This window comes from Corticium candelabrum, chromosome 6 (assembly GCF_963422355.1).
Source record: "Corticium candelabrum chromosome 6, ooCorCand1.1, whole genome shotgun sequence".
NCBI classification, from domain to species: domain Eukaryota; kingdom Metazoa; phylum Porifera; class Homoscleromorpha; order Homosclerophorida; family Plakinidae; genus Corticium; species Corticium candelabrum.
Window position 1 is genome coordinate 1,610,216 of NC_085090.1, and position 16,944 is coordinate 1,627,159.

Sequence of the window (16,944 nt, forward strand, 5' to 3'; positions counted from 1 at the left end):
GCAGAGTGTTGTACACACTTAGCATCATGTGGAATATCATAGACTTGCCATAGCCAGTTGGAAAACATGCGAGAGCGTCGTCTCCTCGGGCCAGATGACGTATCATGTATGCAGAGGTGCTGCAACGACTTCACAGCTTCGATCACGAATTGAGGACAGCATACAGCTACTGCTTCCGCTATTGAATAATCTGAGATGGATCTACGAGGATCAGTCTATGTACTACAGGCGTAGCTTCGATTTCTAATTCACTCGGGAAGACCTCCATCGCAAGAAACGCTGCAGCTGTTGTAATACTAGCCTAACTGTGTGTCTAACAACGTTAATTAGCATGTCTAGAATTGTAACCGTTAATTAAGTATTATTGTTCTTGCTGTAGACCAATCAAAACCACCGCTCGGAGCGAGCGGGAAGTTTCTATTGGTGCGGAGCGTTTCATGTTTAATAGCTTTTCCACCCCTGAACTCGTCTGTAGTACAAGTGCTCCCAGACGCTCTCCTGCTCGCCCCTCCTACTTTTGACCCCATATACCTGTCACGTGCAGGACGTACGGGAAAGCGTCTGGAACCAAGGCTACTGCTACACCGGGCCTAAATTGCATGATGATATCAATTGCCGCGTACTTGAGCTAACACATGTACTACGAGGCAAGAAAGATCGAGTTGTGAATTGAGGCCTTTGCGGTGTGCAGTGGTGTCGTGTAGACACGTTCATGGCGACTTCTTTGGTGGCCAAGGTTCTTGGCAAATCTGGTCGTTTTGCGAAAGAAGAAGTATCGACGGTATTGGAAAATCTTTCGCAGAAGATAGATGAAGTTAAGGTAGGTGGGACCCCATATAAGTCGCATAGAATTTTATAGTTGTTAGAGTTGTGCGGTAAAGTCATTGTGTGATGCAGGGAGAAGTGAACAATGTAATTCAGAAGCAGTATAAAGAGTTTTTGGCTGTCTACGCTGATACTGGGGAACTTATGAGCAGAGCACAACACGTCACGGAAGAAATGCAGTTGCTGGAGGATAGAATAGAGGTTTTCTGGCTGATACGAAGCATTAGTTAACAATTGCTTCATAGTCTAGTTTGGTGGTTTGTTTTTTGTGTGGTGTGTGGATTCAGGTACCTGCTTGGACCAGGGTGTGCATATTGGCAGGTGCACTGTTCTCACCAGGATTTAGTCCAAACAGCCAGTGCTAATTGAGGCACGACATCAGATATTAAAAGACTAGCTGATTAGCCCATTCTTTGCCCAGTCAAAATAATTGATAAGTTAATATATATTTTATATATACTAGAATTTAAAAAACCTTTTCTCTGAGAAAAGAAATAGATGCAGGGATTGTCTAAAAAGTAACAGAAACAAGATCTCTAGATAATATGAACCAAAGCCAGACATCATTAGTGAATTCTTCCAACCCCCAAAAAGTAAAATGTAGGGAATGTGGGGGTTGGAAGGATTCACTAATGATGTCTGGCTTTGGTCCATATTATCTAGACATCTTGTTTCTGTTACATTTTAGACAATCCCTACATCTATTTCTTTTTTCAGAAAAAAGTTTTTAAAATTCTAGTTTGGTAAGTTTTTAGGAACACAAAAGCGCAACTTAGCTAGGGTGTACGTGTCTTCATTAGGGCCTGTAAGACTTTTATAAGAATGTCTAAGATTTGGCGTGTTTTCATTAGCATTAATTAAACCTGTGTATGTAACAGCTTTCGTTGGACATGATTCAGAGGTAGTTTACTCAAGTGGTTTTTAGGTCTACGGGGTATACGTACGGTAACATGGTATCCTAGCGCACGTTGAACAAATATAGATCCTAATTTTTAGTGCCTTTGCGTTGTTCTTTCTTCTGTGCGTGTATAATTGAATATGCAATGACAGTTGGAATAGAACGTGGCTTAGTAGTCAAAGCCAAAGATCATTACATACGGGATATGCATTGCAAATGTTGGGTTCCCGTATAAATTACTATTTGTCCGTAATTATTTGTCATTTTTACTCCTGTGTGCGACGTAGATCACAAACAATTTTAAACTAGACCGGATAATGGCAAACATGATTGAATTACACAGTTCTGGTGGTAGACTCTTTCATAAACTCTTTGGGCATAGTTGGTTGGTGCTTTGTCCATTGTCTCTGGTTGCCATGGACAAGCATAGCAAATACTGCTCTGTGAAGGGCCCGAACTGTGCAACAGCGTTGATGGCGGTCGAAGGATCATATCTGCTTGAAAGAAACACAATTTTTTAAACATTCCTTTGGTTTCTTTCATCAACAAAAGAATAGAGTTCGGGTAATTTAAAGCGCTTTCTAAAGTCAGAGCCGTACGTAACGTACAAAAAGAGATATTCGTGGAGAAGAAGAAGAAGAAGAAGAAGAAGAAGAAGAAGAAGAAGAAGAAGAAGAAGAAGAAGAAGAAGAAGAAGAAGAAGAAGAAGAAGAAGCAGAACAAAATTGGCGCATGGACCTTCGAGGCTAGCAACTGTTTTCTAAGTAGTTAGATGATTATTGACCAAAACATAAATAGGATATAGTACATGGCGTGCAAACAATTCATTTCGTTGATTTTGAGAAATTTAGTCTTCATTTACTATGTTTTATAAGCGTGCAAAAAGATGACCACGCCCCCACAATGCTCCAAAACCTGGGCAATCCCTGCATACAGAGTACTACTGTACCCTGTGATATTTTTATATATATTTATTATATTTTACAATACCCCATTACTCCAACATTGCTCCCAGCATCTCTCCCAAGTCAAGTAGGCAAATCCCAACTACGAACATCTAAAACTTCTAATTGCATACATGCATGTAACATCTTGGCGTTGTAGCACCATAGCTTTACAGGCAACTGTTCTAATATGTTCTTGAAAGCTTGAGGAAACGGTATCCCACCGATTGATGATGTCTTTGAACATATTCCTTTTAAAGTCTCTAGAGTGAAAGATGATATGAAGCCCAGAGATTAAAAAACTAGTGGATAGAATAGACCACCTGCTGTGGTAACATTTGGCTTCATGCCTGGCATCTTTTTCAAATTCTGCTGCTTCTGCTGCTGCACCAGGGTGGATCGCTGCTTTCAATATATAGGAAGGCTGTAAAGAGTTACGGATTGTAACATCAAAATATCTAGGTTGACCATCCATGAAATCTGGATGATATACGTCTCCAGGTCTGCTTAAATCATAACCTGAGCAGTTCTGTTCTTTTTTTGACCTGCTTGTTTTCAACAAGCAAAGCTTGGAATATTACTTCACAAAGAGCATTGTGACGTTGAACATGTAGTGGACCTCTAATGCAGCTGATTAGGTGGTCATCAAACGGATCGATTGTAGTGCCACATATATCATACATAACACAATATATTTCTTACAAGTCCCAAAAGGGACTGTCACTACAATCCAAAGACAACCTTTCTAAAACCATTGTAGCATCGTACAACTAAAATTTAGTGGAAAGTTGCTGATGTAAATTGCAAACTGATTGACTGATAGAGATATTGTTCTGAAGAGAATCTCTACTGGCAATGGTCTTTACAATCTGAATGGCGTGAAGTGAACACCAACCTACAGTGACTCCACCACAAGGTGATGAAAAATGCCATCATTTTGCACAGACCCTGAAATAAGGATTTCAAATTGAGCAGCCACTTGGTCAGAGCCGTAGCCGCTATTTTGAAGCGGCCCCCATTGCAGCCGCCATTTTGAAAAATGAATGCTTGATTACATAACCCTTCTTTGAGTCTGATGCATGTCATGACTCATAAGTGTTTGTGTGATGTGAGTTGTGTCTCCTAAGCTGGATATGTTTATGCTCAACAGTGTGATTTTATAAAAATATTTAATGAACTCAGCTATAGCTATATATTCGTATTGTAGAGTATGCCTGTATTGGAAGCCTAGTTGTGCGAATGCCCTGTAATGTGTATGTACTAACGGTACTCTGTCATGGTCATTTGTGGACAGTCTCACTGGCTGTAGTGAATAATACCTAGGCAATGAAACTATCTTCTTGGGGTTGGGAGAGACCTCTTCAAAACTTTACCCACCTGATTTATAACATGGCAACACATGGCAGAAAATGATTGGGAATCCATATTCCAAAATATAATCAACCTATTCAGAAACAACAGCTATCATGGGATGTGCAACTGTATTCAGCACAGACATGATTCCTGGCATGAGGCAACGTTAAGTTACTGGTAGACACTATGCATGTTGCATGCAATCCCAGATGCCACATGCTGGAGTATGTCCATAATCTGGTTGTAGCTTGACACTCATTCTGAAAAATCTTTAATAGATCGTCTCATCATCTTTTAGAGAACTTGCAAACTGCATACAATCTTTCTGTTTATCTAAAATGCTATACCATATCTAAATGCCATAATATTCTTATTCAATTATGATGCCTCTATAGTTGAGTGGTCATGCTCTGTCAAAAGATCTGCCAACTGCTAGAGTACACAACACAAGAATGATAAGGACTCAGGCCACCAGCAGGGTAAACAGCACACCTGCTGCAGCCACAGCTTCATTAGCAGGTCCTGGTCAACGCCAACAGACAGTACATGTGCCTCTAGCCACTACATGGTGAAAATTCTATTGAGTGTCCTGTTTTACTGTTAGGAGTGACTGAATTACAGAGTAGAACGTGCATGTAGAGAGTGTTAGCGTTGTGAAGAGCACCTTCACTGTGATGGGTTTGCTGTGGGTCATCAATTATCATGTCAAATGGCTGTGCAATCTTCTCATTAGTAGGTCAAAGGCATTGTTTGGTCAGTCAATTATTTCATGCTCTGTTTGCATAATCATTGACTCATGATGCTGGTCTTTCTGCGTTTCTCCGGCTTCAACAGCTGCCCCTGCACAACTAGCTGCTTGTACAAGATAGCTTGGTGTCAAAGAATTTCGAACGGAAACATCGAAGTATGCTGGCAATCCGTGTTCGAAATGTGGGTAGAAAACATCATCTGGCCTTGTTTTACTGCTACTGCTGCATCTTTGTTCCCGACGGCAACATGTGTCATCCACTAGCAAAGCATTGAAAACCACTTTGTACAGAGCATTGTTATGCTTTATTCTCAAATTGTGCTGTTGACGGCAACCCAACAATTGATTAGCGAACTTATCAATGATGGTACCACACGTGCAATGCTTAATCTCAGGAGGCAAGGGAAAAATCGGTATTCCAAACCAGATCCGTAATGCGACACTGAACTCTTTGCTGGGCATAGCGAGGCCAAATTTTTGTTTGGTATTCGATTGCCCGCAGCCAGGCTTTAGCGTGTTGAGCTGCAATTGTGTTCAGTCGACCACGATCCCGTAAGCTCGCTGATTCTTTGATTGAAGAGAACAACGAAACATCCAGGGTAACTTGCAATTGACGTTGACTAGATGAACTGAAGTTGACATTTTCATTCGGAATGAGTCGGTGTAAGTATTCTAGAGCTATACGTTCACCTGGAATCAGAATTCTATCATCTTCCAAAGGCGACTGCATCAGCGGAGATCCCAAACACAATAGGCGACCTATGAGTCGACGAGCAGAATTTCAACTAGCAACAAAAGCTGCAGGAAACTCCGATAAGCTTTTCTCAGTCCTAAACCTCCCAGACGAATTGGAACTGTGGCTTGTTGCCAAGAACTTTCGGAAATAGAAGAGGTTCAAGGCAATTGTGCAAATTCTGATCAAACTTAACTAGTTGAGAAGGAACTCTATCTGCTGGCTAAACTACTTTTCCTAAATCTATTTTGTAGTACTTTTAGAAAGTGCATTAGATTTAACTGTCATGTGATGGTAATGTGCATGGTGAATATGGTTGCTGACAACACCATTTGATGGTATTTACTATTATTTTGTTGATATGGGATTGCCTCGAAAGATGGAAGTGTTACTAATAAGGGAGAGAAATCAGCAGCTACTGCATGTACTTAGAAATTACTGGAGTCTCAGTGACATTCGACTATTGCTACAGAGCAGCGTAATGTATCACAGCAAGCGTCATCATTCCAGGAATACTGGACCATTGCAAATCAGACTAGTCTGGATACCTCACACATCCTGGATGCACGAGTCCTTAGTGGAAACAGTTGCCTTCTTGAACTGGTGTAGTTTATGAACTCGTTTAGGCTAAATTAGTTTAACGTTGAGCTAGTGGAAACATGGCTTTGGTCACATACGTGGTTACGAATTATTTGAGAGTTTATGTTGCCTTCGCCCAATTACTGCTTATAGGTGGAAATTTGTATTAATTTGCTCGGGCGAAGAATTGAGCAAATTAGCTAGCAACAGCAGCAACATCTTGCAGGGACGACATCCAATGGTAATGTCAAATAACTGTGACTGCATGCTTGATTTGGTCATGCATACGGGAAAATGGTTATCCGGGATTTTGTGTTGTTTCTCCCCAACAATTAGGGTTAGTGCTATACCTGTAAATTTGTGTTAATTTACCCGGGCAAAGAACGGGCAAATCTGTCAAAATAGCTACGACTGTACATGTGATTTGGTCATACATACAGGGAATAGGTTTTTCAGGATTTTGTATTTTTTGCTTATTTTCTGGGTTAAATACTATATGTGTAAATTTGTATTAATTTTTCTTGGGCAAAGAATGGGCAAATCTTGGACACCTGTACGAGGAATAAAGTAATCGGGATTTTGTCTTCGCCCAATTACCGCTTATTGGCGGAAATTTCGTGTTGCTCAGGCAAATAACGGGCAAATCAGCTAGCAATGGCAGCAACATCTTTGAAGTGATGACGTCCAATGGGAATGTCGAAATAGCTGAGACTTAGATGTGATTTGGTCATGCCTACACTGTGAACAGGCTATCCGGATTTGTGTTGTCTCTGCCCAACAACATGTGGGAATTTGTGTTGATGAAATTAATCAATGTGCCCTTACAGAGAACGGGCTAATCAGCTAGAATATATATCACGAAATGTGAAAAAAATTAATCACTCGTAGCTCTCATGAGGGCAGGGCAGGAGAGCAATTCACACTTCTGCCCTTTTAACATCAAGCACTGATTTTGAGCCCTGCTTTTATTTATTTATGTGGATTTCTAAGAACTCATGAGTAGTTTTACATGACAATAATGATGCTATGTAGTCATTTGTTTTTTATCTTTAGAATGAGTTGTTACACCAAGTGAAGTCAGCAACCAGTGAACAAAGAGAACTGTCATCTCGTCTTGAAACAAGTGAAGCCAAAGTTGAACTTCTAAGACTTTTATGCAAGGTAAGAGATTATGACGAAAAGGAATATGTAATGGTCTAATTGAGTGGCAGTTTAAAGGGGCACGCTCACAGTCGTCACTTGAGCCGATCTCAAGTGAGGTAGCTTTGCGTAGCAGCTATTGCACATAACATACTGTATGTTGAAGTGTCTTTGCAAGAAAATCAATTTCAATCACCAGTAAGTGCTATTTATAGGTTGCCCATATGCAAAGGTCAACAGACAAAACTACTACAAAGCTGGCTATTTAGGTGTTGATTGATGGGCTCGGCAGCAGTGTAACCTTTAAACAATGCGAATCTTTTAAACATTCTGTGAACTGAGGGCAGATGCTATGTTTGGGAATGAGACATGGGCTTTCCTGCTCACATGCATTGTGTAAGGAACCAAGTGCAAAAGTGCTTGTGGAATTTTACCAAAACTGAAGTGTAGCAATCTCAGTTTCGCAGAATTGAGATTTTAGATTGGTCATATGTATTGATCAAGGCGTAACAGTTATTGCATGGATGGTAGGGAATCAATGAGCGACTCAAAAGTCTAGACAACTGATGGAAGCAGCAGGAAAAATCTAAGAGTTGATGATTCTAAGATGCATGAGTGACAATCCTGTAACAGTTTATATTTTGATAGCAACTAAATACAGTAGTGAATATGATGCAACCAATAAAGAAATTGAAGTAAACGTTGATGTCGATAATTACAAGAAAGGATTGTGAAATCAAATTAGAGTAAATGCCCAAAATTGAAATGTCAGGTCAACCTCTTTTGCTAGAGCAGGGTGTCTGACCAAACTTTTGTCTTATATTTCACTCTGTACAAGTAAATTATGTAACAGTGTACGTGTACAGAGTACACATAACATATGCGTTGAGAAGAAAGATGTTTAAACAAACAAATGAAAGGCTATACTGCAAAGATACAAAACATATTTTTAGTAGGACTCAATTGCTACACAAATCAGCAAAAAGCGAACAAGTGTGGTTCAATACTGTACCAAACTGAGGGTGCCATGACTATCTCACATTATACATGTGTTACGATTTTCTGCAATAGTGAATTAGTCACATCTTTGAGAGTATATGAAATGCACTTTCGTCAGTTACATTCAGTTTTAAGTTTAGTGTCTTACATAATTTGTAGCCGCTGAGCGCATTTTCCTAGATAGGCCTACCGCATGCGCAGCAGAGAGATTAGTCGCGCTTTCTTTGTTGTCTTGTTGCACCATCCGTAGACAGGTTTGTCAACTCCTCGCATGCCTCATCATAGACGTTTTGGGGATCACGCGCAGCGCCGCTTCCAAAATGGTGGAGGACGCACTGCACTGCTCACACAAAATCGTGATAGTCGTATTTTTGAACCAATCGCAGAACGAAGAAAAATGCTTCTGCCAAGGATAGTCCGTGATGAGGAGTCTCAGAAATGCTAAAATAAGCAAGTTTCGTTGGCCACCCTTCTCCGACTTTGGTTTGTTGATTTCATAAGTTAGAACATGTCTTCACTAGCACAGATTCACTATTCGTTAGTAATGAAACACGTAGTATCGTGCAGAACGGCAATGTAAATGGAGATGCTACACTAGCACGAGTATCCATGGTAACCAGTGTGCGCAATTGCGAGGCTTCATAGGAAACGAAGGGTTTCTCCAGTACAGCAACTGCTAAAGAATCTCATTGCGTTGTTGAGAAAGTCTGCTTAGTCCTAAGTAATGTTGTAATTAGCACTATTGAAGTAGGTTTACTCTATTGCATTACTGTATTTCCTATTGTAGATCGTTAGTTACACCAGGATGTGTTACTACTAGATTTGTTCAAGGACGGTGTGTCAATCTGCCCTCTCCAGACAAATCATCCTCTTGGGACATAAAACGGCGTGCCTATATGAAGCACTATGTGACTGAACTCGTCACCATGACGTCATATTCTCTCTTGTGCTTTCGCATAGCTATTGCTTGGTTTAGCACAACCACAACTTGCTCTTGACTCAAAGAGCACTTGCAATTGCTAGAATCCATAGAAAGTCTTGCTTTGACACATGCCAACTGCAGGTATCTTGCCATAGCATGCAAAGCTACATTGCGCAAATCCACAGTTGGGATTCTATCTCAGGAGTCTTCTTCAAAGTTGTGTTGCGTTTATACATTATCACCGTCATTAGAGACAGTACTTTCAGTATCATGGTCCAGAGCATGTTTTGTACACTTCAGTGTCTTTTCAAGCTCTTGAAGCCAAGTCAATGATTGGACCAGCTCGATCAGCAGTACTAGCAAAGATGAATTGAGTCACATTGCGATGCTTTGGTCAATATATTATTAGGCGATTGCCAAAGTGCCACTTTAGCCTTGACTTGAGTTGCTTAGGCCTGCATTGATTTACAACTACTCCTTTACTGGAAAGCAGATTGGCATACCAAAATAATGGTTGGACAAAGCTGACAAATGATAGGCTTTGGCTCATTAGCCAAAGATTTCTTCAGAATCACTTGAAGTGCATGAAGTTGGACTAAAACTTCAGTACTTTTTTAGTGTGCTTTTTGTAGCAAGATTTGTGATAAAGAATTTCTCCAGCAATAAGATTTTCATGTTCAACAAATTTGCATCATTCCTCTGTGCAGCATTCACCAATTTGGCCACAGCCTGAAATGTTGAACATCTGTAATAAATCACTTTTAGTAACCATTTTTGTGAGTTGTTTTATCTAGTAGAAATATGTTTGGTAGTTATTTTGTTGGACTACGCAGCTTGAGGCTGCGAATCAGTGCTCCAGACAGTGTAAACCATTCTATAGTCTTCTAGCATTTGGCGTCTGCAAGAATTGTGTATGCTACATGCATGTTTGAGGCGGATCCAGAACGTGATCGAAGGGAGGCACAAAACCAATCGGAAATAGTATGACGTCACATTCATTAAAAGTAGGTGACGTAGAAATTTGTTTTAGTCGTCCACTAGATTAAGATGACATATGTGTTAATTGCCGAGCATAGTGAGGTTTCTAATCCGGGTTGCACAACAGAAAGGGCGTGGTCCTATATAGCAATCTATCGAGCTCTTGGTATATATATATGCTTGGTGTGTGTGTGTGTGTGGGGGTGTGTGTGTGTGCGTGTGTGTGTGGGGTGTGTGTGTGTGTGTGTGTGCGCGCACGCGCGTGTGTGTGTACACACGAACCTCAAATTCCTCCTCCCCACGACCACCTTTCATTATAAGACTTACTTCAAAATATCGTTTTCATGTCCGACTACAGATCAGTATAGGAGCGATTCGTGCAAGTGATGAAACGGTGATGAAGAAGCCTCATGAAGTTCTGTCGCCCATCCTTTTGTATTGTACCTAGGGATTGTGTGTACTTGACAACCAACAAACACCTTCAGAAGCTGAATGCCACCTATAATAAACTATTCACACGTTCCGGCCATACTACGATATGATCAATCCTTACTACACGTTTCTGTATCTATCACTGTAGATAGTCAATGTTTGCCGATATCAATTTATATGTCAACAAATATACCATACCACTGTTGTTGCAACAGAACTGATTGCATACCTATACTGTACATTTCAATTGTCTTGATCACGATCGCGAAACGACGACTAATATTTTAGTCTATCTACCAGGCTTAGATACGTAATCTAGATTACCAGGAAGTTTGCATGTTTACTTCCATGACAGGGTTTCTACAAATACGTATTGTCTAGCTAGGATGCGGCGTTTCAGTAGATGGTCAGAAAACTCTGTTGCTATGTGATATTACTCACCAACATGAGGCACCACCAACGGGTACCACATACATAGTTAAATTAATTATGTTCTGGGAAACATGTATAGGCATCTTTGTTTGGAGCTACCGAAGGCAAGCTGCAGCAAAGTCTTTCTGGTGAGGAAGTTTAGCGCTACTCTCCTTGTTTTTCTCTTCTTTGGGTTTAATTGCTGATCATAGCGAGGCTTCGGGTCGCACAACAGAAAGGAGCATGGCCATATATTTTATCGAGTTCTTTGTGTGTGTGTGTGTGTGTGTGTGTGTGTGTGTGTGTGTGTGTGTGTGTGTGTGTGTGTGTGTGTGTGTGTGTGTGTGTGTGTGTGTGTGTGTGTATGTAGATCATCCCCACGGCCACGTTTCATTATAAGACCTACTTCAAAAAATCGTTTTCGTGTCCGGGAACCATTTGTGCAAGCAACCAAACGGCGACGAAAAAGCCTCATGAAGTTCCATCGCCTCATCCTTTTGTATTGTAGTTAGGGATTGTTGTACGTGACAATCAAGAAACACCTTCAGAAGCTAAATGCCACCTACAGTCAACTATTCACACGTCTCTTACTACAGTATGATCAATCCTTATGTAATCTAAATTACTAGGAAGTTTGCATAGTTCCATGACAGGGTTTCAACAAATAGGTATTGTCTAGCTAGGGCGCGACATTTCAGTAGACGGTCTGAAAACTTCCTTGCAACGTGTTACTTGCCAACACGAGGCGCCCACGGATACCATACAACTAGTTAATTACTAGTGCTCTACTCGACCCTTGCCATTGCTAAGTTCTTTAATCTGCAGTCGTAGTACTGTGGTTGGCGCTAACGTTGACTAAATAAACATGTCCTTCTGCACGAGCATTCTTTCTAAATAATCTAACTCTCTTTCAACTATTTCTTAGGTTGCGGTACATGGTCATGCCGCTTGGTTAGGACTACCAGGATGTTACCAGGATAAACGTTTCGGTAATAGCATTTTTTGTTCCGTATCTTTCGTTTGCCTTAAAGATGAAAAGGATTGATGAAAATAGAAATAGGAGTAGGAACTACTTTCTTCACAGCACAGTTGAGCACGTTTTTGGACGATATTAGAGTAGGCATATCTCAGTTGCCACGGATACTCGGTGCACTTTCTTGGGCTCATTTGGACGCCAAGCTACACGTTCTATAACTAAATATATGTGGATCTGTTATTCTCATTGCGCTTTCTAGCAATTCCAATCATGAAACAAAAGTTGGAGAGTGGTGGGCCAATGGGCGAAGCGAATTCAAGGACCTGGATCACAGACTAGGATAGTTTGCAACAAAGAAACGCAACCAGTTCAGTCTGAGAAAGCATGCTGAATGAGAATACCTGTCTGAAGAAAGTTAGATAGTCAGTCAAACAAAATTGACGTATATTGCAAATACATTTAAAAATAAACCAAACGGTTTTTGCGGTTGAAACTTGGCACACATAGAGAAGAAAAGCAGGAGACTTCAGTAATGTTATTTATTTTTTGCAGTAGTGCTTCTGAGCCAAGGTGGAAAGGGGGCATAAACGAGCTTAATGTATTGACACCCCCAGCCATTCCTAGATAGTGACTATGTGTCACTATCAATAGCAAATTTGTCTAGATACTGCTTGAGAATATGATTACGTAACAGGTGAGCGGATGCAGGTAATTAGACGAGACTAAACCGGTCTCATTGGAATATTGCACTATACAGCCATGCTGTGTCATGGTATTGACACTGTAGACTTTACATGTATAAACATTAGTGTACTTCATCTACGCGTCTTCAAGCTTGCCGTTACTTTCGTAAATATGACTCAATAGTTATATCACGCTGTATCTATACAACCTGTTAATTAGGCTTGAGTGTCCAGTCGGACGTCTCGTCTCCAGGAGGAGAAAGACCTGCTGCGCTTGTGCCAACATTTTCGTCTTCATAGCTATACGTACGTACACCTTTCAAGGTAGCTTTGCATTCTGTCAAATAGGTGATAATTAAATAATTATTGAGAATGAATGCTTTTCAGCCAGAAGCTAGGCACTTACCTTGAAATGATGCAGATTGCAATGTCAAGTGGTTTTGCTTTTAGACAGCTTGCTGACCTTGAAGGCAAAAATTTGGACTACTTGTCGGCCTGTGCTAAAGACTAATTGCTTTCAAGTTTGAAAAATTTAGTTTTAAAGAAATTCTTGTGGTTGTTAGGCATTACGTGGCTTCGTTCATTTATTAAGTTTATGTTGTATAATTTCCTCAATTAAGGCAAAGGGTATGCATGAAGTCCTCTTTATTCAAGTAAAAATGCCAGTCATTTTGTGCAACTATGAAGCAAATAAGTGGAGCTGTTGAATATTGATATCAAATCATTAATGTAGAATTAATGCAAAGTAATTTACGTTTAATTACTAGACTTGAAGTGGATAAGTAGAAGTACATGGGACGAGTGAACGAGAGAGCCTACTAGTCCACTTGGACGACCAAGAAAATTGCAAAGTTTGAACTCTGCAACTGGATGGAATTAAAGAGGAGAGCTGGTTAGCCTCGAACTACACACTGCCTTGTGCTCAGTTTGATTCATTTAAGTTCCTCGGCAACAAAACAAACTGTAGTAAACTAAGAATTACAAAAGTATGAAGCATCTAAGTGTAAACGTTGATAACCTGTATGCCAGCGTAATCAAGTGGTTCCTCGCTAGGGCCAGACCAACTAAGTTTCTTTATGCTTGGATTTGCCATTCCAGTTTTGAGCTCGACCAGAATAAAATAAAATTGTTTTGTGCATGCATGGTTCCTTTTTTTGTGGAAGGCGTTGTATTGTGAGAGCAAATTGATCACTATGCAGGTGTAAACAGCAGGTGTAAACAGCACGTGTGTGCATATCTCCTCCTGCGTTTGGCTTGTCTCTTCGCAGCACCTGTTTCTGTGTTTAGTTGGATTTTCAAGTATCATGAAAATCCAACTATTGTTTCCACGTCTCTCTTGTCTCTTTCACAGCTTTTGCTCCTGCATCTGTTTTCGTGTTTCATTGGCTCTTCACAGTCCATGTCCTTCCTGTCTTATTTGGAACTACTCCTTCCTAGCACTTTTTCTTTGCTCTCGAGCACATGGCTACCGTTGCGGCTCATTTGTGTGTTAAACTGCTGTCTTCGACTCATTGTCTGCTTTCAAAGATTGTGCTGTCCTCTTTACCTAAGCCTCTATTCTGTCCTACATTTACTCATTTTTAGAACACGAACTGAATTTCTTGCGGTTCTTAAAATTTAACGCCTGAAGCGTTGTTTAATGCAAGACAACAAATGCTCATGCTCAAATGTCACACGGTAATGTTTTTTTGTTTTTCGGCTGGTCAGTCAGGTTTTTCTGTCAAAAGATCCGAGCATCAAGTAACTCAGTTGGTCCGGCCTAACGTAATATATACGTTTGCTGTGGACTCCACACCACACCACATCAGTTTCTCACAATAAAGCACACTTTTTAATACTAGTCGTCAAAGGATAAAGCAGTTAGGTGTAAACTTTGGCTACCTAACAGCCAGCTGATTTGATTCATTTCATGTTATGTACATTTCATGGTATACATGTATGCATATTTACGATATACCATTATTTGACCATAGAACTCACAAGGCATGCAAGGTGCACAGACGCTATGGTATTCGACAGGCGTGACTGTGATTGTGTGAAATCTTCTTTACCAGTCATGAGAGTGCGAGGCGTTGCTTCACTGTGAATTTTGTAACAAACTTTGTGCTTCTCCAGCATATGTGTTTTGGCTTGGCCTCCGAGATGTCTGTCACGATGGGTCTTGTTTGTGTATTTGCTGCGTTGTCCTCTATTCTAGTTGTCTTGTATCTAAAGGTATGACTGACATGCCAGCTCAAGAACATGGACAAATGCATTGAAGACATTGACAGGTCACTCCTAGCTAACTACTAAGTGTATGTGCTAGCACTGGCTGTTTGTGTTTACATCATGCTATGGCCTTGTGTTACACATGCATGTCTCCTAGCGTGTCGCAGACTGCCAGACTTTGTCAGTGGCAAGTTATACCTATGTTTGTTTGTGGCTTTTTCAGAGCTACTAGACATGGCGTGAACACGGAAATTCACTGATTGCTTCATCGCATGGTGTGGTAGACTGTCCTCAGCTCTTGGAGATCTCGATGCACAAGAATTGATCATTTCTGTACCTTTTACCATGTATGCAAGCATTGGTTGTCCCAAGACCTTGGAGAGTGCTACAGAATGCACTCCTAGCTATGAAATAAGGCATGTGAAGGAGAGCAAGTGTGATCACCCTTTACAAATGAAGCTCTGTAATATATCATTGCTGCCATCATGTTGGTAACACTTTTTTACTTGGTGACAGATTGTTTGCATCTTGGTACAAATAGGTCACCTTGTGTGAATATGTGGTAATTTTATAATTTTGAAGGCCATTTAGTTTTGGTGATTTAGGAGATAGATTGCAAAGAACCGGATTATTTTAGTAAACAGCAATGTCTATTTACCTGAGTTAAGAGATTGCTATGTTGGAAGTAGCAATTGGTTTTAGCTTGAGTGTGCATGTGCTAGAGTTACAATAATACCGCTGTAGATGGTTCCATAGACCAACGATCAGCAGTTGGAATGCATTCTCTCATTGTTATTGCTGGTGTTAATTAGCATGCAAGATGTTGACAATCTCACATGCCATTCAATGTGTCCAGCCTCATTTTCATGCTCTTCATGTTCATTTGCAGGTGCCAGTATGTGTGCAGCAGCTGTTTCGTAACCAAAGCTACCAGCGATGGTTTAGCACTTTAGTGCTTTTTCATTTACACTGTAGTCATTTGCTTTTTTTACTTTGTTTTTAGCTTCTGCAACAGTGTTTTATTAAACAGTTGCAGGTGTAGACAGTAATTTAATTGTTAGAAATTACTGTCACATATTTGTGGCACATGTTATGTAACCCTAATGGTTAATATGTTTGCATGGGTATTTGATTAGGTTTATGAAGATCTTCAAGCATTAGATGCTAATATTCAGTGTGGACAGTGTGTTCTAGCTGCAAAGACATTGGCACAAACTGTAAGGATACTCTGTTATTACCTGTTGTTACTAGTGTATCGTAAGCAGCATTTTGCATGTTTATGTAGGAGTCATCTGTGTTGGCAACTTGGGAGTCTGGGTGTGATTTACCAATATTTGAAGCAATCAGGGTTAGAATTATTACACCTTAGTGTTCGTGCACAGTGTAGGCATACTGTAGCTTGCCAGTGTGTGTGTGTGTGTGTGTGTGTGTGTGTGTGTGTGTGTGTGTGTGTGTGAGAGAGAGAGAGAGAGAGAGAGTGTGTGTGTGTATGCATGCATGTACACTGTGTGTACATGCGTACATACATGTGTGTGCGTGTGCGTGTATCTACCTGCACATTTGATTTTAACAACCTGCACATTTGATTTTAACAACCTGCACATTTGATTTTAACAACTAAAATCGGCTTTTATGTGTAAGAAGTGATTGTAGCGGATTTTGATTCGTGGATTTGCAAGATAAAGCTTCATTCTTGAGTTATGGTTGATTTCTCAGTATGCATGTGTTGCCACTGTATCTATTTGCTGTGGCGAATTTCAATGACAAAATGGGCTTTTCGGGCAAGAAGTGATGCTTTCATTCATGGATTTACGAGATAAAGCTTTGTTCTTGAGTTATGGTGATTTATCGGTGCGCATTCACAGTAGAAGAATACAGTATTTGAGCTGCCCTGTTTGTTTGTCCTACTGAATATTGCTCACGGAGGCATCAGCACCCCAATGCTTTCATTGCAACTGAATTGTTGTGGTGAGTGTATAATTTACTACATTTTGTCAGATGAGGTCACATTAAACAGGTAACTGCCATCGAAATCATAAATTTTTTATTGGCAATTGATGCTTTTAGGTCCACCTTGCAGGAAATAGGTTAGATTTTTCAGTTACAATTTTGCAG

General features: G+C 40.4%; 1 protein-coding gene across 3 annotated transcripts; it reads left to right on the top strand.

The window, feature by feature from the left end:
- The first annotated feature begins 615 nt into the window (after positions 1-615).
- LOC134181406 (centromere/kinetochore protein zw10 homolog) lies at positions 616-16,215 on the top strand. 3 transcript variants are annotated; one of them, XM_062648681.1, is made up of 5 exons: positions 616-820; positions 898-1,026; positions 7,134-7,241; positions 15,966-16,046; positions 16,115-16,215. In XM_062648681.1, exons 1-5 carry the CDS (start codon positions 713-715, stop codon positions 16,196-16,198), a joined length of 510 nt encoding a protein of 169 aa, XP_062504665.1. In that variant the 5' UTR covers positions 616-712; the 3' UTR covers positions 16,199-16,215. The 3 variants fall into 3 exon arrangements, with proteins under 3 accessions (XP_062504665.1, XP_062504667.1, XP_062504666.1); XM_062648683.1 differs by lacking the exons at positions 15,966-16,046; positions 16,115-16,215 and adding an exon at positions 14,595-14,864; XM_062648682.1 differs by lacking the exons at positions 15,966-16,046; positions 16,115-16,215 and adding an exon at positions 9,040-9,154.
- The last annotated feature ends 729 nt before the right edge of the window (positions 16,216-16,944 follow it).